Here is a 24,807-nt window from a genome sequence, read left to right as displayed (position 1 = left end):
TTATACTTTTTTTATTATAAAATACTGATAAATACAAGCAATCAAACCTAAAACTTTCATTGCTTTTATATAAACATTACAGATCAGGTCATTTGGTATAACAATGTAACAATCTGGAGTTTGGTAAATGAAGTGAAATTTTACAATATGATGTAGAATCTGATGGATCATGATTGACGATGAGTGCATATCATTGGTGATGATTGTTGATGATTGGCAATTGCTATTGATTCGTGATTGATGACTGATATTTGAAAATTGATTATAATTGATGATTTGTGATTGCTGATGATTGTGTAGCAATGCTGATGCTCCTTCTGATAATCAGATGACGAATATGACGATGATAATGCATATAAGGCATATTACGATGATGATAGTCTTGATGATGGTTATAATGGTTCTAATGGTGATGGTGAAGATGGTGAAGGTGGAGATAAAGACAATGATGATAGTTGTTAAAATTAATGATAATGAGGATGATATTGATGTTGATAAAAATGATGAAGGCGTTGATGCTGCTGCTACTGCTGCTGTTGCTGTTGCTGCCGCTGATGATGATGATGATGATGATGATGATGATGTTGATGATGATGATGATAATGATGATTATGATGATGATGATGATGATGATGATGATGATGATGATGATGATGATGATGATGATGATGATGATGATGATGATGATGATGATGATGATGATGATGATGATGATGATGATGATGATGATGATGATGATGATGAAGACGATGATGATAATGATAATGATGATGATGATGATGATGATGATGATGATGATGATGATGATGATGATGATGATGATGATGATGATTATGATGATGTTGCTGCTGCTGCTGGTGATGATAATGATTATGATGAATTTCGCTTAACGAATTAATTTTAATGAGATCGTTAGTCACTCCGGGATGCCTCGATGCCTTTGACCAAAACATGTAAATTCTGACTTTGCCACAAAATAAAAATATGTCGCCTTATCACTTACGTGTTTGTGACCATTCGGCAGACAACACCAAAATGTGGAACAGGAGTGTTTCCATTGTTTTGTGTTTGTTTATTTCAGGTAAGGTCATTTCCTTTTTAATTGCGATTTTGTTTATCTAATAATTTCAAAAGACCTTTACATGATCATACATTGTGAAAAGCTTGTATACTAGTATTTAACTGTTCGACCGAATTTGCGTTCATATGCTAGTCTACAAATAACTTGATTTGTATCAATTATTCATAAAGGTTGCGTTTCGTTTGATACGACGTGCAAAGATGGCTGGGTTGCATTCAGTGGTTCCTGCTACCTATTCGTGCGCAAGGAATGTCATTTACAGAAGCTGAAGTAAATAATTTATTCCTAGTCGATAACAGAAATATGCACTATCGATTAAAAAAACACACACTGTATGCAGTCCATGAACATATGGAATACGCTCCACAAACTTAATGTATTACTGGATAAAAACAGTAATAACAACATATTACTAAAACGTGTTCATTTTCAAAAGGTATACATAATACGAGGCTGTAAATTGTGTCAACATACCATATAATTAATATTCCTTAATTTATAGCACTATTGTCGACAACACGGAAACAGTAATCTTTTTCACGTCGACAATGCCCTAGAAAACAGTTTTTTGAAAGACCGACTGCGCCCGTACAAAGGTAACTGATTGTATACGCACACACATTATATTGCTTATTAATGGTTCAGTAGAAAGAACACATCTACTAAAGAGTGGTGGTTTTCCTAGGTTTAGTTATTTTCACATATAATGTTTATATTATTTAAGCACTAAACGAATGATATGTCGAATTATTAAATTAGAGCATCTTTATCGTAAACGGGTCGACATGATAGATAACATATTTCATGCGTTTAAAGTCGCACATGTTTAGTTTACAACATATATAGCTGCATGTCAATAAAAACGTTACGCAACATGGATTTTCATGTAATTGTGTGGACAATGAAATGTTTATAAGTAAACTGTCGAACATTAGAGAAATTTAATAACTGGTGTTAACGATTCAACTGACACAATATTGCTCTTCAATAAAGTATCAAGATATATACTGTATTATGAATGCACAACGTTGAATTTGAATGTAAGTATGTTGATATCGTTGAAAAACACCAAACATAAAAACAAACTCCGCGTTTTACACATAGAATAACAAACCAAACTATTAACACACATTTTAACTTAGCGCCTATTTATGAAATATTAGTACATGTACATGTAATGATATGGATTCTTAATGCTAGTGTCTTCCTATCGGAGCTTTACAAATGACATTGTATTATATCATGTTTATACATCTTTACAATTCATAAGTGTGTATGAATATCATGCAGTGAATAAAGGTTTTTTGCTTGGTTAATATTAGCAATATTGAGATTAGAATGAATTTATCCACCGATGCACAACTATAAAGCGAACAACATATTTAGATGCAAATATCATCTGATGAATAATTACCTCCTCGGTTCAGGACTGAATTGTTTTGTTAATGAAGTTTTACAATATATCGTATATCGTTTATAATATCGTACTTTGTGCAATAAGAATTAGCTGGTACCGCGTTAAGATAAATCAAACTTGCCTACTCTTGACTATAGATGCCTATTGGTGGGTCGGACTAACGGATGAAGATATTGAAGGAGTCTGGAAATGGTATGACACGGATGAGATGCCGTCATTTACAGGTATACATTTCGAATTGTTTAGATGCTTGTTATTACATATGTTTTGCGATGTTTTGATGCATTACCACCAAGAAAACACACACACATAATACTATATATATATATTATATATATATATATATATATAATATATATATATACGAATGGATGAAAAATCAGGCGATGTATCACAAACAAGTAAAACATGAATTTCGTGACATTCGGTGTTGCATTAACGAAATAGAACATTCATGACCCATTCCATATTTTGATGTCCTGCTTGTGTTTACTGCTTAAACTATACAAACATGTTCTCGTTTTATATCAACACAAGGTTTTCCAAGATACATTCGCCATTTTAAATCATATTATTTTTTGAGTCACGTTTTTTGAGAAACTTCGAATCGTATATAAAGTAAGGTAATACTTCGGACCATAAATATTATTTAACTTATCCTTAAAACAGCATCATCGACAGCAATGATTTTATCGGACCGGGACCATTTTTAATTCGACAAGGATATCGTTACAACGCAAGTTAATGCACGTTTTATAATAACTGTTCATACATATAACTTTCATATGATCAACCGTTTTTACTATCGTTTACGAAAAATTATCCACAACCGACTGGAACGATTTTTATTCTAATATTGTAATATTACACATGTTCTCGTAAGTTTCATGATACTAAAGGGAAATATAACGTTTACAGTTTGTAAAGCTTTTTCAGCATTGCCAATGTACTTGATTTTGACCCTAAATGGCCCGATTTAAAGTTTTGCCGAGGCATCATCCACACAAATGATTTGACCTAGTTTGACGAAGATTGGACGATATATGAAGTCTCTTGAGGTATAACGAGGAAAACTTTACAGACAAAATGCCATAAAAATGCCTTTAATGAGTTGAAATGATTCCATAATATGTACTGATTGATTCATCACATGGTCTTGATATATTCTAGTAAGCATTATTTCGTACAGCGTTTGCAACACAACACATCATTCGATACATCGAAAACATTTATGAATCGACGGGTACTCTTGTTGAAAATTCAAATGATGCACCAGTAATAGTAAGCTCTTGTTTGGCATTTTAAAATATAAAGTTCATACACAAAGGTTTACATAAGTGATTCATTAAGGCAATTTTCGAATGAAGTTGGAGAAGTGTAATTTTGCCAGTATTTAAGTCAAGTCAGATATATTCACGAATGCAAGTGTACATAACCAAAACAAATACATAATGAACAAACAAAAAATAAATTAAGATGAAAGTTTCATGACAAGAATTAATACATAACGTATAGAGGTATAATATTTGGTACTAAACGTGTATCGAAGTTTTCTCTTTAATTTTTTTAATGCCTATGATGTCAAAACGGACCATGGCCTTTGTATTGATTGCTTTACGCAGAGTTGATTGTAAAATTTATTTAAATGATACTATAATGTTTTTAATTAGTTGAATTCATATTGGATTTGTTATTGAGCTGAAGACAGCCGTATTGGCCTGAGGCCGCAGGCCGTAGGACAACACGGCTGTCTGAAGCTCAATCACAAAGCCAATATGAATTCAACTAATTTATGACAATTTTATTAATTAACTTTATAATATGATTCAGCAAGAAAATCTTGAATTTCACTTTCGAATTACAGGTTTTTGCTATTAAATTAAGTATGAAGTTTTGAAAGATAGCAAAATGTTTGTTCTATACAATTTTTCCCTGTTTATATCCCATGCAAAATGCTTTGAAAATGTTATGTTCACAAAAATACTTTTTGGGACGATTGAACTTCACCGGTATGTAAAAAAGAATGGAAAAGCGTATAAATTTATCGTTGCTAAGTGCGCAACAACTAACGCAACACCGAATAATCCTTTTTTATCCAATATATTTCTTTAGTATCGGGGGCTACCGCCCCCAAACCCCCCGCTTTGTCGATAGTGGTAAACAACTACGTACCGGTAAAGTTCAATCTAGCCTACCTTTTAATAGATATCTTGTTAATTTAAAACGAAAATTAAATATTGTTGCAAGATGAAACACATGTTTCATGCATTTAATTTCAGAAGAATAATTATTATTTCATTAATATTGTAATATGAGGCGAAATTACTGAAACAGCATGGAAACAATAGCATTTAAACTTAGTGTATGACGACAGATGCTTTCTAGACATTACATGATGCAGGAACACTAGTCACAATTCGACATTTAGCGATGTAATGCAAAATTTACCTGAATAACATTCCAGCCACTGTGGATCCACTACCGTTGTTTTGATAAAACTCAGAAAGACAATAAGGATTGACAACTAAATTAGTGCCATTAGGAATTGCATTTGTAATGTGTTATTCCTCCATGATTTCGAATTAGTTTTGCTTTCGGCGCTCATTGTAGCTTGAAAATATTCAAAGTTGTTATTTATGTACGCTCAAATATTGGACCTTTCTGTTGTGGTTACACTGCACTATTGTTATTATCGAAAAAGGGAGCTGAAAATATTAGGGGCTGAGTACTTTTAGCATATTTTTAAAGGTTTATACTTTAGCACCAAAACTAAAAATACAACTTCAAAATGGCGTCCACAATTCTCATATTAGGCCGAGTTTTTCCTGGTTTCTGATTGGCTGAATCTCGTATTGGCCGACCTTTTTCCGTATTGGCCGTGTTTTTTCCACATTGGCCGCCTTTTTCTCGTAAAAGGCGAGTTTCGAGCTTCACTGGTGAGGCTTAACTTGTAATTGGCGAACAAATTGAACACATTCTCGTCTTATATCATAAAGTTAATTAATGAAACGGAGTACATAGGCTTAATAATGGTTATATGATCATATTAAGGTTCTTAAAACAGTTTTTTGCAACCAAAATCATACGTTAAAAATGAATCAAACAATTGGGAAACACGTTTATGATATTCACGTCATTGAAAAATTAGCTTTATAGTCGGTCCTAGCTGAAACCAGAATGCGCATATGGGGTAAAGTTTGTATACCCGATGTTCATATGGTTGGTATACTTCATAATCTTAAAACTGGTCTGCATATGACTTTATGGATAGGAACATACTTTGGTACAAGCTGATAAAGTTAGGAATTGACGGAAATTTACTATCCGTTTACGGTCAATGTATAGTGAATTAAAACTTTGGGTAAACATTTAGGAACATTGTCTAACCTTTTTAATAGCAACCACGGACTATTCCAGGGGGAGATAACGTCTCCGATCTGCTTCTCTCCCTTTCTCAATGAAATTTCTTAATGAGATCCATTTACAAGAAAATATAGATGCGGGTATTAAAATTGACAAAATCGCTATTTTTTATTATCGTTTGTAGACGACGCTGTGCTCGTAACGGAATCTGAAGACGGTCTACAAAACTCTTGAAACAACGTACATTCATATTGTCAAAAATGGAACCTAACTGTAAATATCGAAACAACTAAAGTTATGTTATTTCGGAAAGGGGGAAGGGTAGGTGCAAACAACAAATGGTTTAATGATAACCAAGAAGTTGAGGTCGTTAACTCGTTCCACTACTTAGGGGTTGTGGTTACTAGCGGTGGGGAATTCGCTCTGGCTATGAACACACTTGCGGGAAAAGGATTGCGATCCTCATATTCACTAATGTCTTTAATTCAGAATAACAAAGTACCGCTTAATATCATGGGTAACGCTTTTGACGCATACACCAGTCTTTAACTACTGTTCAAAAGTTTTGTAAATGGGTTCTTAATTAAAAACATTAACGTATACTCTCGCATTATATAATGAAAGGGTAGATTTCCAGGGTTTCGAAAGATATATCAGAATTATTAAATATTTGTTTCAAGATTTACTCGGTTTAACAAGAAAATTATGTTTTAATTACTATTGCAAAAGATCAGTTAAATAACATTAATAATAACAATATCAAGAACTCGATTTTGCGAAATCTATATTAGCAATTGGCGATCAGGACTATAAGACTCAACGTCGCTTGATGTGAATAGAAATATAAAACTAAATTTTGAAAAAGCGGCATACATAAGCCAGTTGGAGGATCCAAAATAGAGATATATATTGGCCTAATTACATTTATCGTCCCACAATTGAAATACTGAAATGTGCCCAGACAGGAGAGAAAATGTACCCTCTGCGATCTAAATGATATTGTAAACGAATTGTTCGTAAGTGCCCTATATATATTCACATTCGGAAAATACATATTCCAAAATATTACTGTACCCACACGAATATGATTAAATATATTCATTTAATGCAAAGCGAAAATAAAACAACCATAAAACAGTTGGTAATATACTGACATAAAGCCTTTTAATTCAGAGACACATTAATGTGCACAGTTTTAATTATACATTTGGTTGCTTACATATTGCTCACACTGTTCACATAGTCCTAATCTTGTAGAATCGTTATGGACCTCGGTATGTTGATGGCATTATTTTCATTGTTGCTTTAGTAATTAAGTCGCATTTTGGTGTCTATATCATTTTCTTTTGAAAAGCTATGGTCCTATGTATATGTATGTTGTGTACACAATATTGAAGGCATTGTTTAACTTGTTGCTCCAGTAACTAAGTCATATTTCTTGTCTTATAGTAAGATTTAACAAAACATACTTACGAGCAAATTTATCTCCAAAGATCATGTATGTTTTAATTATCGCACAGGTGGTCGACTGTGGGGTATGATGAATACTAGTATATAAGTATATATAGGTATATATGTATGAATATGTTTATGTGAACGAATATGTGTACGTGTGTAGGAGGGTATATATATATATATATATATATATATATATATATATATATATATATATATATATATATATATATATATTTATTTATTTATTTATTTATTTATTTATTTATTTATATATATATATGTATAAATATAGATTTATATGGAGATACTACATTAAGATCATATAAATTGTCCTATATTCTTTAAGGAAACAAAACCCTACGATCAACTATATGTTCGTTTTTCGTATACGTGGTCAAAAAATGGGTAAAAAAACCCATAAAACTTAATTTTTAACAAGGTGTAACATAGATGGAATAAATATTTATATAATATCTCCTTAACAGTATCAACAGTTTCAAACTCTAAATATATATACAAACCTATTGAACTACGAATTATTTTCTGGCTGTTTATATTGTTATTTCTCACGAACTTTGATCCAGTTTATTAAATTTAACAGAGACGTAAGGAGGATATTTATTATCCAAGCACTTACCCTGTTTTATACATTTATTATAAGATATAGTATACAATTATAATATTTCCCTTTCAAAAAACATAGGTACATGATATTGTAGTATTTATTGCAATCAAACAGCTATTTTGGACATTATGCGGTCATTATGCGTTAACTAGCATGTGAAACTCTCACGAAAACAGTTTTATTTCGTGTATATTTAACTTGATCTTTGTTCGATAGGATATATTTTATATTTACTTAATACACATGCTGTTATTTTTATATATGTTTATGTTGTATGAACTGTATGTCTAATAAACTATTCTGTTCTGTTCTATTCTGTTCTGTTCTGTTTAGTTAGGATTGTTGACAGTAGTGGATAAAGGTAATTACTTATTATGACAATCAAACACGATATCGAATTATGGTCGCAACCTTTAAATGCTCATAGTTTTTTCTCTTGAAAAACACAGGTAAATTGCAATGGTAGGCTCGTTCGCCTGTGCGTGTATGCTAAAGTACAAACGTCTCACTTATTGGTACTCGATTCTTCTAACACTGCGTGTGTCGAACTTGTATTGTTTAATTCTCTTGAAGTAAAAAAGGTTGACAAAGTTGTGTTCTAGCGTGATAGTTTAAAGAATGTTTCCTTTGTTTGAAACGAAATATAGAAGCTTCTGTGTGTAACTCCTCATTATGGTTTGAATGCAATTTATGTTAATTTTACATTGGAAATAAAAATATCCAAGCGCTACAGCGCTTTTCGTAAATATTGTGAAAGTGACTTATTTTTTCAGGAGTTATCAGTTTTCGTAAAGGGCATGAGGGCGTCTATGTGCAACTCCTGAATTGTGCTTTCGATTTTCGTCAATCGTTTACATAATTATTACTTCAAAGCGTTTAAGAGCATTTTGTCAAGATGTTTCGATTAATTTATCTGTGTGTGTTCTCTTTGCTTGCATAAGTCAATGTGCGCCTTACTTAAATTGTGCGTGTGGATTTTGATAATATTTGCAATTGAGTTTCGTTTTAGGGGTTATTGCTCTTTGTTTAAAATTACGCATAAATACATCTGAGCGCTATTCATCTAACACCTCAATTATGTTTTTGTCAGTGTTTCGCAAGTAAGTTTAAATTAAATGTTGTAGTGCTCTTTATCTGAATTTACGAATGCAACTTGTATTTAAAACAGCATCTACAATCTTAATTCGATTTGTGTGAACGGTTTTGCACTATAAGTATATCAACCCAAATTGCCGCTGAAACTGTGCTATTTTGAAGAGTGTATGGCCTTATTTAAAACGTAGCAATACAACCTTATGTGTGCAACTATTTTCTTGTACATGCTATTTTCGTAAAATTTTTTTATTGAATCATAAAATACCAATGACTATACTTATATAATCGTATGTCTCGCCATTGTAGTGTGTATCATATAAAGTCATACAAAACACATTCGACGTATTGTTTTGAATAATGGTAAAACAAATAACTAACACAAAAACCATAGTTATAGTATATAAATACTCGTAATAATAAATTATTTTGTAATTTGAGTTGTATTTTAAATGTTTTGCATTGCACACTTTGAAATATGTTCAAGGTTACACAACTTAATTTAATTCAGCTATGGGTAAAAACAGGCTATTTTGCTTTATTCCTGATACCTTTTGTTCGAAGTAGGCAAATACGTATACTCAATGGCAATTTTTGAATTTCATTTTTAGAGATGACTGCGTGATATTAACACAATCTCGCAGCTTAATGATTTGTTTTAAGAATGCATTCTATTTATTGGAATAACAAAGCGTACACACACGCACATCATGTATATTGTAAAACAAACCTTTACAAGAGAACACACCCATATATTTTAACTTACACACAATATTAGCTCCTTAAAACAATAGCACATAATCAGCTGTTGCTGTGTTCCATTTTAGCTAGACAGTAATGGTACATTCCGTTGAGGACAATGGTGACTTATGACTGCGTGCGACCGCAAAATCTTCAATCGCAGCAATGATAATATATATGCGAATACGTATTATCAAACCAAATCCATAGTATTGCTTTTTATATATCGATCGCATTTGATTGTTTTAATGTCAAAGCGGAATCTGTGTGTTATGTTTTAATAGACTGTTATTATCCTAAAGACTTCATGCCGGGCGATTCAGGAGATCACACCAATGAGGATTGTGCAGCATTTGCTCCTGGCGCTGATTACCGTTGGGTCGATGCAGTCTGCTCTGCACAATTATTTGTGCTATGTGAAGCTAGGTACGATATACAAACAAACCCATCAATTTTGTAATATCTATAAAATATGTGACATTCTGTATTGTTTCCTTATTGTTTAATGTTTACATGTAATACCTTATAGATACCAATAACAGAACAGTGGTCCATCAGCTCCTTGCTTGAGACTAGTTGTAGACATTTATTTTTTTTTGCATTTGTCTGTTCTGTCATCTTTTAAATCACAGAGGGAACGAATGTGGAGCAACTATCGTCGGATGATAGACATGCGCGAAAGAAAACAGTCCGGAGTATTTTGTAAAAACTGTATTGTTGCCATGATAATCCGTTTGGCTTGGAATTTGGAAAAATATGTTCATACGCATCTTATTTTTTTTTATTTTTGTACTTGCTTCTTTATTTTATGTTTTCATAGTTGCACCCGCTCGAGCACGATAATCACTAGACAAAACATACAAACGATTGAATAATTCAACATTTTGCAATTGAGTTCGTTCTTTAGTATATTCGTTTGCGAAAAAAAAACAGCTTGTCATGCCTAGAACTGTATAAGTTATAACTGATTTAAATAAATTTGCGGAGAACGTCCGACGTGTGAAAACGGCGGGTCCCACGATTTAATTTCATTCAGATGTATAATTTAATGTTACACATGGTAACGATAAAAAGTAATATAATGGCGTCCATCCGTTCATCTTATTTTGTTTAAAACAACACTGCATTTGTAAACATTTGTATCAAATGTGAACCATTCTTACCGAACACACGATTTATCAAATGGATAGAATGCTCGGAGCAAAACGATAACACACGACAGAGCTGGGGCGGACATCTACAAGTGGCCCATGTCGCATAGTAGCACTCGGAACAATTGCTCTCTGGCCGTAATGACAGCATCGAAATACGTTTTGGATTCGTTCGATGTTTTTTTAAATAATATACTGATCAATAAACTAACACGTCCTAATTGTTGTCTCTGAAATCCGAAGTCTCTAGAATAAATGGGTGTGTTTCGTTACATGCATTTAATTGTGTAATAAATTGAATGCACATACACGTACGGAAAGCTTGTTCTAAAATACATTGTAGTGAAGGAAAAAAAAGATATTATACAATATAAACGATAACACACGACAGAGCTGGGCGGACGTCTACAATTTGGACAATGGTCTTCTGTCTGTTGTGACGGAAGCGGACCAAGTATTGACATCTGCAGCCAATTGTATAAATCTGGATAACTTTTATCCAGCGAATAACTTTTGGTTATCTTCAATGTTATGATAAGATAACCAAAAGTTATCCGCTGGATAAGAGTTATCCAGATTTATACAATTGGCTACAGGCCGATATAAACCAGGTGCTACTTGTACATATATCATACGAACGTGGCCGCTTAGTGAAGTATTGGTATCATGTGTATTCAAGTCGATAAGTCAAACGTACATTGATTGCTTAGAAGTGTTTAACATAAATTTGCAACGAATGTACAAGTACGAGTACATGCATGCCAATATAAGGCTTACGTGGTGTGGAGTTCTTTAGATTTTTTCAAACCTTGTAGTGTTTTCCGTTCCAAGGCAGTGACCCACGATTTGTTCAAATGTGTAGGTTTGTTATGTACGTGAGGACCTTATCTACATCTTGAGTGTTTTGACTCTCTGTTTTGGCAATAGATTTCTTGACGTAAAAGAGGACCGATGTATATATTAAGGTTTCCGCCTGCCGTGTATTATACAGAATGGTTTATACAGTTAAAGTATGCATAAGTTGTATTATTAGCGGAAGCATATCCGCGATCACAATGTTCTGCAATTATGATACATACTAAGCACAACATAATTACCACATGCTTGTCTACGAAGGTATGCCAATTGAATTCCTCTAAAGAACGAAAGCATGCTTAATATGTTTAATAATCTAAAAGACTAAGTCGGTAGAACTAAACAAATGAAAATCATGTAAAATAGCTTGAACACTAAGGTTCAAAACGTTATCGTTGTGTACAATTGTTTTATTACAACAATCATGGTTGCTTAGTTACTGCTCAGTGAAAGCTGTTAACATAGTACCAACAGAAGGATTGAGCGAAGTATAATGCCGTACCATTTGTGTCAAAAGTACAATTACGACAAAAAAGACATCACCGCTGTGACAAAATAACGTCCCCGATTTTAAAAAAATTAATGAAACAATCGCTAAAAAACTGCAGTTTTAACGGGAAAGAATATGACTTTTGTTGTTAGACGTGGTAATGATGACGTCATGAGCACGTGCACTTAATATTTGTAAAAAATTGTTTTTGCTTTTTGTGCTTCATTTTGTGTTTAAATATATAACGTCTGGGTATCAAATTGTTTGTTTTGTTGAATCACATTTAATTTTACTGCAATGGCAATGTTATATCAGTATCAGGCAGATATCAATGTGGTGGTTTGCTACATGTTTATTTGATAATCATTTGCGATATGTTACTTTCAGTGATATGTATATTTCCTTTAAGATAATTGCTTTAACACGCGTGTACTAGACTAGATATGTTTTAGTTGCAAATCACAAACGTCACAACGTGTCAACATGACTTAATAGTGTAAGTTATTTTCATAGACACAATTACAACAAGTCATATAAAATCAGCTTAGTGCGTGAAAAAGTAATAACACCATGTGTGGTATGACGCAGTTTTGTTGTCTATCAACTTCAAGAACAGCACGAACATTGACACCAACTCCAGTATATATGATTCAAAGCGGATTACTTAAAGCGCATTTGCATGAACAAACATTCAGGTCGCCTCTCCATGAAAATTATACTGATCGTGGTGTCAAACCATTGTCATCTTACATATTTCATAAAAGTATTAACGGCGAAAGATGGCGTTTGATCAGAAACAGCGTGTTGGGCTTGCCGCTACAGTTATATTTTTGAACTACACGAGAGTTAGCCAACATTGTCGGTGTCAATCACATTTCGATGGTTGTGGTGTGCATGATAAGGTTGTGTATAAATGTATTGTTTGTCACTGGTATCAATATGGACAGCACGCACATCCAAAACAATAGCAACAACCATCACTGTGTCGGAATATTAATAACTAAATACTAACTTTTAACTACTGATAATGTTTGCTCTAATTTAGGCATTGTGATTTAGCTCATACGATTTCATCAACAACCAGCAAATCTCAAACAGACATAATCAATTATAATAAAATATTATTGAATCCACGATATGGCAATTGTGTTGCTTAACAACTTAATGCGATGTGGGTAGTAAATTCATGTAATAATGGTTCGTTCCCAAATAATATCGCAAAAATGTTACATATGATAAAATAAAGCACTACTTATAAAAGCAGGAATTCGGTATCTGTGACTGATTTGTTAATTTATATTGTTTAAATATGTTTACGTATTAACGGAAATTACTCATTAGTGAGAAACACGTTAAAGGTGAGGCAAGTATGTCTCGACTACTGCTTCGCTCTAACAGAATGACATATTATCTTGTTATAAAGTTTACATATTCAACATATAAATTCCCAGTGCGAGTGAAAGTATAATTTAAAATGTTATCACTGTATCGCCATTTTAATAAAGTGCATCATGCATTCATATGTTTTTCCTTATCTCTTCGAATCCCCATTTAAAAACTAAAATCAACTTAATATAGCACAATCCTGTTAAAGATTGCCAAATGCATTCATGCAATTGGCTTTTTTTATCGCTATATATATATTGTTAAATATATATATATATATATATATATATATATATATATATATATATATATATAACAAAGTCTCTATTATTTAAACAAAAACCGCTGTAATTATTTTTTGCCGAAGCTTTCGACCTCACGGTCTTCATCAGCGGCCATTTTTATTTTCAGATGTTTTATTATGAACGGAAATGACGTCGTGCATTTCCGGCGTCAACGTTGTTTACGCGCCCTTTAATTAACGTTTATACTTGCAGATTGATGCCATATGGTCGGTATGTCGTTAGTTTTGACTTCCACAATTGTTCCATGGTTTTTCGGTACTCGTCCGACCCGCTGAGTTTTTTGAGTCCCATTATTTGGAAATCGTCCATGGAATGTCCGTCGGTGTAGAAATGTTCAGCTACCGGGTCATTGTGCTGTGTGCGAATACGCGACAGATTCAATAGATGTTCAATATCACGAACCTGCGACAGCGACGACAGTTGACCGCGTACACAACATTGGATGATTTGCAATCAACATTGTTTCTGACGCTGTACTTTCTGCCGCTGGGATCTGTGAAATATTCCGCCTTCATCATGTACGGGCAAATGGCACATCTCTGCGCCCCACAGGGTCCGCTCATATTGGGTTTTCGGAAGAACATCCTATTGTGTTTTTTGTGCACTAGGATGTTTTGCAGGTTGCAATCCCGTCTGAAGGCTACTAATGGGGGCTCAGAGAACACTTCCTTCATTCTATCAGACGTGTGCAACGTGTGTAGGTGTCTACGGATGATACGGCCGATATTGGGTAGTGCGCGCGAAAACGTTACCACCAGCGGAATCCTTGAATTATGCTCCGAGCTTGTCTTTTCGCGTAAAAGGTCCTCTCTCTTTTTATTGTCGACCTTTATCAATTCGGTCTCCACAAACGCCCCGTCATATCCACGGTTCAAGAGCTGTGTTTTAACCGCCTGTTTGTGCTTCCGGTAGGCAACCTCCTCTGAACAGATTCTTTTCGCACACACACCCAGACCATATGGTATTGCTTTTTTGTAGACTCCGGGTGCGATGAATCCCTGTGTAGGTACAGGTGTTTATCGGTAGGCTTAGTATATAGGTCGGTTTGAAGGCGGCCGTTCCGTATTGATGTCACCGTGTCCAGGAACTCTAGTTTTTCTGAAGAATAGCGGAGCTCGAGTTTAATGCGAGGGTTGATACCATTACTTTTTGTGTGGAATGTTGTAAGTGCCTCGATACCATGCGTCCATAAGCCCTTACACATCATCCACAAACCGGAAGTATGCGAGTGGTTGCTTTTCTGACCGCCGGAGCAGTTCCTCTTCCCAAGCACCCATGTAGGTTCAGTCCGAGGCGTGAGCCAACCGTCCCTTCTGTCTGTATAAAATGTTCCTCGTTGAATGAGAAGGTGTTGTTCTCCAACACAGTGTCCATCATCACGATGACGTCCTCTGTAGGAATTTCCGGGTCCGTTCGCCAGATTAAAGCATCTATAGCAGCAACACGGGCGTCATCTCTCGGGACACTTGGATACAGGGCCTTCACATCTAAACAGAATATTAGCGTACCTTCCGGAAGAGGTTGTTTTAATTTTTGTATTTTGCTTAAGAAGTCCATAATGTCTCTTACACACGACGGAAGTGACGTCACATGGCTTCGCAACTGGTCCTCAACAATTTCCGCCATTTTCTCTGTCGGGTGGCTTCTACCATTCACAATGGTGCGTAACGGCATTCCTGGCTTATGTAACTTCGGGTTCTCTTGAAGCTTACCGGAAGTGCCATCGTTCCTTGTCATGTATTGTCGGAAATCACTGTCTATGGAACCTTTTTTGTACATGTTGTCTACCACCTTTTTTACCTTGTTTTGCACTGATTTTGTTTTGTCGTCGGTAACTTCCGCAAATGTGTCGCTATCGGAAATTTCACCTTTTAATTTTTTTATTTAATCTGTGCTATCCATTACGACTATACCAGAACCTTTATCAGCAGGCCGAATGACAATTTCATCGTCGTTAAGAAGTTCTTTCAGAGCGTTTTCTTCAGATTTACTCATATTGAGCTTAAACCTTCCTTTGAGACCCTTGATGATGTCATCCTTTACAGCCTTGATATACGCATCCAACCATTTATCGCGGCCTGCTTTTGGAGTCCATGTTGACGGCGTCTTCTTCCTGTACGGGATCTCTTGTTTAGGATGTCCGTCTCTCTCTTCAGAGTAGAAATATTCTCTGAGACGCATGCGACGTTCCCATGCAGTGAGGTCCGTCAACAACTTGCCTTTGTCAACGACTCTTCTTCAAAAAACACAATAGGATGTTCTTCCGAAAACCCAATATGAGCGAGCCCTGTGGGGCGCAGAGATGTGCCATTTGCCTGTACATGATGAAGGCGAAATAGTTCACAGATCCCAGCGACAGGAAGTACAGCGTCAGAAACAATGTTGATTGCAAATCATCCAATATTGTGTACGCGGTCAACTGTCGTCGCTGTCGCAGGTTCGTGTATGTGGGAGAGACCGGCGGAACTCTGTACCAGCGACATCTATTGAATCTATCGCGTATTCGCACACAGCACAGTGACCCGGTAGCTAAACATTTCTACACCGACGGACATTCCATGGACGATTTCCAAATAATGGAACTCGAAAAACTCAGTGGGTCGGACGAGTACCGAAAAACCATGGAGCAATTGTGGAAGTCAAAACTAACGACATACCGACCATATGGCATCAGCGTGCAAGAATAAACGTTAATAAAAGGGCGCGTAAACAACGTTGACGCCGGAAATGCACGGCGTCATTTCCGTTCATAATAAAATATCTGAAAATAAAAATGGCCGCTGATGAAGACCGTGAGGTCGAAAGCTTCGGCAAAAAATAAATACAGCGTTATATATATACTTTACTATACGTATATGTATTACACAACATTTATAAACACATTCTTTAAACAAAACAAGCTTATAAGTAATAGTAACCTATTATATCCGTGGCAAAATAAAATGTGTGTCCATACAAAGCGCCCCAGAAAAGTAGTGGGCTCTGTTCAATCAATACTATATATTCAAGCCGAATAGTTCGCTAAACACATCTCTATATTACAGTTTGCGTTCCAGTGAATCTATGTATATTTGTCCTGTCCAGACAAATAAATATATAGTCAAATATGATTGATATGGACTTGGCTTCGTATGGACGTGGGTAATGATATGTTCATCTCCTCCTGTTTCATTTATTTTGAACGTATGGGACATATCTCAGGCGAGTCTCGTTAATATATATGACGACGTAATCGTTTAATGTTTATAGGAACCTTTAATTCTTTATTTGAATATCTTAATCTCAAGATTTCTTATTAATGTTGTAATATTTTGATAATGTAACATGGTTAATTATAAAATGTTAAGTACAACTTTATTGATTTACTCAATTGTAATTTGTCTTTACAATGCAAACAAAATCATCTGATCCTTACGGACATATTGTTGATTTAAACACATTTCCTCTCGTAGATTACATATGGGTTTTTTTATTTGCCCAATTATGTTTTTTCGCACCTTAAATTCTTCAAGATTGATGTATTAGTATTCTCTGGAGGAAATGAATACGCGACAATTGGCTTCGTCTGCATAACTATAGTAAAAAAAATAGTGCGTTGACTTCGGGCATACCGTGGAATTATACGATAGTTTCACGCCTAAGAGTTTATCGAGCATATCGCGTTTGTGTTGTAAGTAGGTTAAACGTTAAGACAATTATATAGTATGCACCCTTTCCAACAGTCCATTGCTTATCGGATGATTGGCGTGTGTTAAGTATATGATCCGTTAGTTAAGTATAAAACATTTTCTTTACTTGGTATGCGTAACCATTTTTTTCTTTGATCAATGACATTTTGGCAAAATAGGCTGAAGATCTGTGGAATACGCATTATTAAGATGTGAGTGAATGTTTAGCCTAGGTAAGCATGTAATTATTTATGTGCGTTATGTGGGTTATCTACAGGTAAAAATTATTGTATTGTTTATTTCTTGCAGGCTGATTCCTAATGACGACTGACATAACGGGTTCATTTAGACATTATTAGGCAATTACTTAATCACAATCAGGTTACTTTCCGGATAAGATTTGTAAATCTTTTGAGAAAATTTACCATTCCATGAAATATTTTCAATGATTTTTGTAAAATTGGAAATTTTCAAATTTTGTATAATGTTTCATGTATTCGAGTTCATTAGATTTTCTTTTATTCCCGATGTCTCTATTTGAGATAAAGTCGTAAGGTGATATTAATTATAATCTTACTTTACATGCATTAAAACACAAAATAAAAATAATTTTATCTAAAAACAAGGGGCAAAACATAATATCCCCAAAACAACCTAATAGAACATTACAAGTAGTTGTAACCCTTTAGCCATTGGTAAACATAGAAATGTCATTTTAAGGAAACAATGGTTTGCCGTTTGTCTGCAATTATCTTTTGAACATCCGCTATTGCGGACATTTGATAATACAATATCTTTCAAAATTTAATTGAATGTACATAGCCAATATATTATCTGTATAATTGTCTATTCTCTCTTTGATTGTTATCACTTGACAAATTATCTTCAGAATAAGTAAAAGACTAATACAATAAAGATACTCGAGATTTAAATTAATGCTATATGTTCATATATTTTTTATCAAGCGTTCGATATGATTCATCTTTCCTTATTTGGCTTGTTAATGGATGTGGTTTTGAATTACCTTGAATTGCAACTAATTCGATACCAATTCCATCGAGCACACGAAATCATTGACTGTGCCAACATCCGTTTACATTTCAATTAATAGCATTTTGGAAATTTAAAATACATCAACAAGTTCATATTTATCAGAAAAGTATGTCCCCGTTGTCTTTGTAATCATTTTTCTGTATTTGTTTAATTTTCCATATGTGCGCTTTCATTTGAGTTCAATATTTGAGGTATCTCATATACTGTTTTTATTATATCTGAATAATGAATGAAAGCAACAATTGTGTTATTAATGATTAACAAATTCTCAATTCTCAAAACATGAAAATAATTGTTTTACATGTTTTTGTAAGAGATACATATGACAATACCTTTTTTTTCCTCACCTGCAATATTCAAATGTTTGTTAAGGAATAACCTTATTTAACAGAAACTGTAATTCCCAATTATACAAAATCAATGAATTTGCTAGTAAACGTAGCTTCTTATGTACTTGTGTAATATTAACTTGCTTCCTTGACAATTTAGATGTACGCCTCATATCAAGTCTATAAATACTGACTTAATAGAGTTTCAATAAGCCTGAGGCATTCAATGCTGCAATCAATCTTAAGCTAAAAGTTTTAAATAAAAATAAAATATAACTTTCACAAACTTTTTTTCAAAATTTAATTTTATATCATCTGGCTTTAAAAAAGTATTTCCCTGAAATAATATTGTGGGTAAGATAAGGTACTACAGTGAATCAAGTGAGTTAACAACTATTTCTAGAGCGCAGAGTATGATCGATAGTCTGATAATGATTGTTAACTCAATATATTGCCGCCTTAATTAGATGACGCGAAGGAAGGCTGTTATCGGAGTAAATTTTTCCTCGTGTCAAAAACCTTTTACCGAAAAACTCATTCCATTGTAAATAATCATATATGTTTTAATATCAATAAGAGTTATTACGTATACATATTGCTTCAATTCAGCCACTACTTTAAAAAAAAACAATTTTATTTTAAATTAAGTGTGATTGCTAATCCATTTAATTGCGTTCGTTGAAAACTTGAACTAGGTGTGCTTTTATTATTGTATTAGCAAATAAGACTCTGTAATGTTAATTAAATTAAGTGTGATTGTTAATCCATTTAATTGTGTTCGTTGAAAACTTGAACTAGGTGTGCTTTTATTATTGTATTAGCAAATAAGACTCTGTAATGTCGTTCATTCTCTCATAATTATTTAAAACGTATCAATTCTTATCCCCTCTTCACATTTCTAGCCAGCATATTGTATTGAGCTTGACCATGATTGTGAAACGGTCTTTGAAAATCTAAAGAAATAAGATGTGTTTGCACGACATCTTATTTATTCTCTTAGTTCCTTAAATTTATTTTGCAAATTTTGAATTTTTATTTGAGTTGACACATCTGATAAAAATTTCATATTCCACCAATGGCAAAATAAGGACAATTCTGATAACGATTCGGATATTTGTTAAACATGTTTTATATTGTCTCTTAGCCCGTTATGTGCATACTTAGTTTTCAGTCAAGATGTAAATAACATACTAATTATTTAATTGTCTTTTAATAAAATCATAATATGACTCTGTTTCTGCTTATTTTATATAAATAAGAATGCGTGGACATGCCACCTGCCACTCTTGTTCGCACTTTCATTTTTCAAATTATTATTTTCAAGATTCATTTCACTCAGAACTACTTGATGACTCAAACCTTTCAACAACGGATACTCCCAGTATATTTGACACTCTTGTTCAGTTACGTAACAAACAGCCGAATCGCTTTCTTTGTGCGTCGCTAAACATTGGCAGTGTTCGAAATACGTTACAATATATCCAAGAACTATTAACCAAATATATTGTTGACATTTTGTTTTTATCAGAGACCAAGATAGATGATCCCTTTCCAAGTGCACAGTTTGCGGTGGATAACTATCACTTGTGGAGGGCGGACAGGGGGAGTACATGTAATGGCATATTTGCGGTCGGACATTGCAGGGGATAGGGTATGTTAAATGGAATTTAAAGACAAAGAATCAATATCTGTAGATATAAATTGAAATAGGTCAAAATGGATAATATGTGCAGCATACAAACCACCGTCTTTATCTGATTCAACATTTTAAGACGAATGTAATATGACTATTGATAAAATACTGTCTAAAACTGATGATTGTATGGTAATAGAAGATTTAAATTATGATATGTTGCAGGACGAGAAATGTCAGCCTATTTAGAACTCATGTGATAATTTTGATCTCACAAATATTTTAAAGAAACCTACTTGTTTTACAAAAATGGTAAACCAACACTTTTAGATCTTATTTAAACAACAGTAGTTCTTATATTAGTAGTACATGTAATTTTAATTGCGGTTTAAGTGATGCTCATAATATTATTGGAGCACAATTTAAACATGAGGTACCACTACTAAAGAAACGTATTTGTACCTACAGAAGCTTTAAACAATTTAATACTGATGCTTTCAATAGAGATCTGTCACAAGCTATATGTAACGTTGAACCGTGTGACAATGTCAATACCAATTATGTCAATTTTAGTAATACATTTATTAAAGTGGCTGACAAGCATGCCCCTGTTAGAAGGAAAAGGGTTATAGATAAGCCAGCCACTTTTATGAATAGAGCGCTGAGACAAGCCGTTTACAAAATAAGGATGCTTTTAAATAAATATAACAAAGACAAATCTTTAAACTGGGAAAGTTTCAGAAAATAAAGGAATTTAGATACAAAAATATCTCGAAAATCTATGAATAAATACTTTATTGACAGGTGTGTTGGTTTGTTCCAATCCAAAAAAACTATTAAACCTTTTCTGTCTAACAAGGGAATTAGCACTCAAATCTCATAAGGATACAATTTTTTGTGAAAATGATACCCTTTTGAATGACCAACAAGATGTATGTGACATGTTTAATGACTTTTTTGTTAATGTAGCCAAGAATATTGGAAATGATAATATTCCAGTAAATAAGGAACATCGAAGAATAATTAAAATAGCTGAGCATAGTGAAAACAATGATGTCAATTTCAATTTTGAACCAGTACAGATGGATTTTGTTGACAAGCAAATAGATAAATTAAATTTTAAGAAAGCAACGGGTATTAATGACATTTCAAGTAAAGTGATTAAATTAGCAAAACCTACAATAATTGCATCATTAACAGACCTAATCATTCAATCTTTTTATACTGCAGTTTTTCCAGATCAATTAAAGTTAACACAAGTGACACCTCTGCATAAAAATAATAATACTTTAGATAAAGGTAATTATAGACCAGTAACATGTAGCATTTTGCCTGTTATTTAAAAATTATTTGAAAGAGCCATCAATACTCAGATATCTGACTTTTTTAATGTACATTTTCATGCTTTCCTGTCAGCCTTTAGACCTGGATACGGATATCCGTCCACGCTGCTTATGGTAATAGAAGACTGGAAAAAGACCTTGATGAAAATAAATATGTAGCAGCAATCTTGATGGACCTGTCAAAAGCAGTTGACTGCCTCTTTTATGATTTGCTGTTACTAAAGCTTGAAGCCTATGGTGTCACAGGAAGTGCCCTTGAACTTATTGACAGTTATCTTTCAAACAGAAAACAATTTGTAAAGTTAAATGATATTAAAAGCTCATTTCAAAACCTATATAAGGGCGTTCCTCAGGGATCTATTATGGAGCCCGTCATCTTTAATATCTTTATTAATCACATTTTTCATTTTGTACAAAATAGCAATCTCTGCATTTACGCAGAAGATAATACCCTTTCTTTCTCTGATAAAAATTTGGATACAGTAAAACATACATTAGAAAATGATAGCATGGCATTAATTGAATGGTTCGCGGATAACAAAATGGAAGCAAATCCTGATAAATTTCAAGCAATATCACTTGGTAAGAAAACACATGATTCTCATATTTCTTTTACTTTGGATGGCTCTGAAATTAAGTGTGACGATGGAGTCAAACTATAGGGCGTCACCATAGACTTCAGGATTAACTGTGATACTCATATTTCCAATATTTGTAGAAAAACATCAAGACAATTTAATGTGTTAAAAAGACTAGAGAACAATCTATGTAAATTTGGGAAGATAAACATATATTATTTATTTATTATGTCAAATTTTAATTATTGTCCGTTAACATGGCATTTCTGTGGCAAATTCCACATTTAAAAGATTGAAAAAATACATGAGCCTGCACTTCGTTTCATCTACTCAGATTATACTTTTACCTATTGTGAACTATTATCAAAATCTAAATTACCATCTTTGAATGTTCGTCGTTTAAGATCTATAGCTTTTGGAATCTTTCAAATTAATAAATAAAAACACACCTTAATACTTACATGACTTGTTAACTATTAAACAGACTTCATATTCTTTCATGTACTCCAATACTGCTGTTATACCTAACATAAGGACTACAAGATACGGCATCAGCTCTTTCCGCTTCAGCGCGGCCAAGCTGCGGAATTCTCTACCGTAAAACTTCAGAGACCAATCGAACTACAATTGCTTCCGCAGTTTGGTCAGCGCATGGGGTGGAGAGAGTTGCGCTTGTTCTCGCTGTTCCGCCGTTACAAAGCATTATCTATTAAGTTGTAGTTTTGTTTGCATTTAGTTTTATTTGTACTGCTCTTTTTTATATTTGCTTGCATTTCCCTTGTTTTCTTCTGTTTGCTTTGTTTTTATGTGAAGTTATCATCCCTTTTTCCGCCTTTATTGCCCTAAAAGCGTGAGTCCTTTTGCTTTTGCATAATTTGTGTGCATGTAATTGCCGCTTTTCATGTTTTAACTATGAAATATATTCCAATTGTGTCATGCACTTGTGAGGAAGTTGCTGATCAGTTCTTTCCAAATCTGATTTGGGGGATACATGTATTTTCCTTTTTTCAGTTTCTTATGTATTTCGTTTAATTGCAGTTTTTAGACCTAGGTCAAGATCAGCAACTTCCACACAAATTTTAATTTAATTTATTATTTCCCCCAATTATATGTGTGATGTTTGTAGTCTGCCACTTCTTTTAATTTTGTCATTGTATGCATATATTTGTTTTTTAATACCTCATGTATTAATAGTCTATAGAATTGATTATGTATCATTAAATGCTGATGTTTGTTTTAAATATGTATGTTATTTATTGTTATTATTGTAAATTTCGGTTAATAGCTATCCATAGCTAATGTTTCTTTGGTACACATGTACCGACTTGACATAAAATTTGATTTGATTTGATTTGAGAATCCAATTAAATTCCAATGATTAAGTTTGAAAATGCATGTCTTTAGATTTCTTCAGTTGAAATTAACCAAACTGTTTTTGTGTAGTTTTAGAAAATGTCCTTTCTCTCAGTAAAAAAACGAAAGTATATTAATAAATGTAATAGTTATCAACATATTTGGTCAAGAAATTCACAACTATTCCTTGACAAAAAACATATTAACTATCATTATTTACACTAGTAAAAGTTGTCTTATAAATTCCTTGTATACGTACTAAAATCTCAAACAGGAAATGCCACCATTTTACAGGAGAGACAAACAGACGGACAGACAGATAGATATAAAGATAGATAGATATATAAATTAGGAGCGCTTTATATATTGTGATTGTAAAACATAATATATTAAGCGCTCATTTATAGTTTCTTACCAGTGCAGCCATTGTGATACGAAGATAAGACAGTAATGGTGTACCTTATTCGTAGAAAAATTTTATTGAATAACATTCAAATACATATTTACAGATATAAAGTCGTATCGTTGTTAGAAAATTGCCTAGCTGTTATACATAAAACGAAGTAAATAAGTTAATACATATTATTACAGACGACGCACAATGGATAAACGAGGTCACTGAAGATCGTCATTAACGCGTCGCGCTCAGGTGAACCACCAAATGTAAGGGAAATAATTTTTCAAACAGTAGTAAAGAAATTAAGAAAGACTAACCCATAACTAAACTGTGAATAAATAATCAGCAATATCAACACCACGAACTAACAAAAACAAACATTGCTTTTATATTTTAACCAAAAAAATGTGTCCATAAATCCTGCATAGCCACATACAGATAACAGTCCACATATAGAAAGTTCATATGTGGAATGGGCCGTTGTCGATA

General features: G+C 33.5%; 1 protein-coding gene across 1 annotated transcript; it reads left to right on the top strand.

Moving 5' to 3' along the window:
• The first annotated feature begins 938 nt into the window (after nucleotides 1–938).
• LOC127835303 (hepatic lectin-like) lies at nucleotides 939–10,546 on the top strand. Its single transcript, XM_052361659.1, has 6 exons — nucleotides 939–1,081; nucleotides 1,252–1,351; nucleotides 1,584–1,677; nucleotides 2,636–2,722; nucleotides 10,080–10,203; nucleotides 10,410–10,546. The coding sequence occupies exons 2-6, from the start codon at nucleotides 1,331–1,333 to the stop codon at nucleotides 10,441–10,443; spliced, it is 360 nt and encodes a 119-aa protein (XP_052217619.1). The 5' UTR covers nucleotides 939–1,081; nucleotides 1,252–1,330; the 3' UTR covers nucleotides 10,444–10,546.
• Nucleotides 10,547–24,807: the final 14,261 nt, after the last annotated feature.

The sequence above is a fragment of the Dreissena polymorpha genome, chromosome 6, assembly GCF_020536995.1.
Source record: "Dreissena polymorpha isolate Duluth1 chromosome 6, UMN_Dpol_1.0, whole genome shotgun sequence".
NCBI lineage: Eukaryota > Metazoa > Mollusca > Bivalvia > Myida > Dreissenidae > Dreissena > Dreissena polymorpha.
The sequence above is the reverse complement of the archived record's forward strand: the minus strand, read 5'-3'. Positions and strand labels throughout refer to the sequence as shown.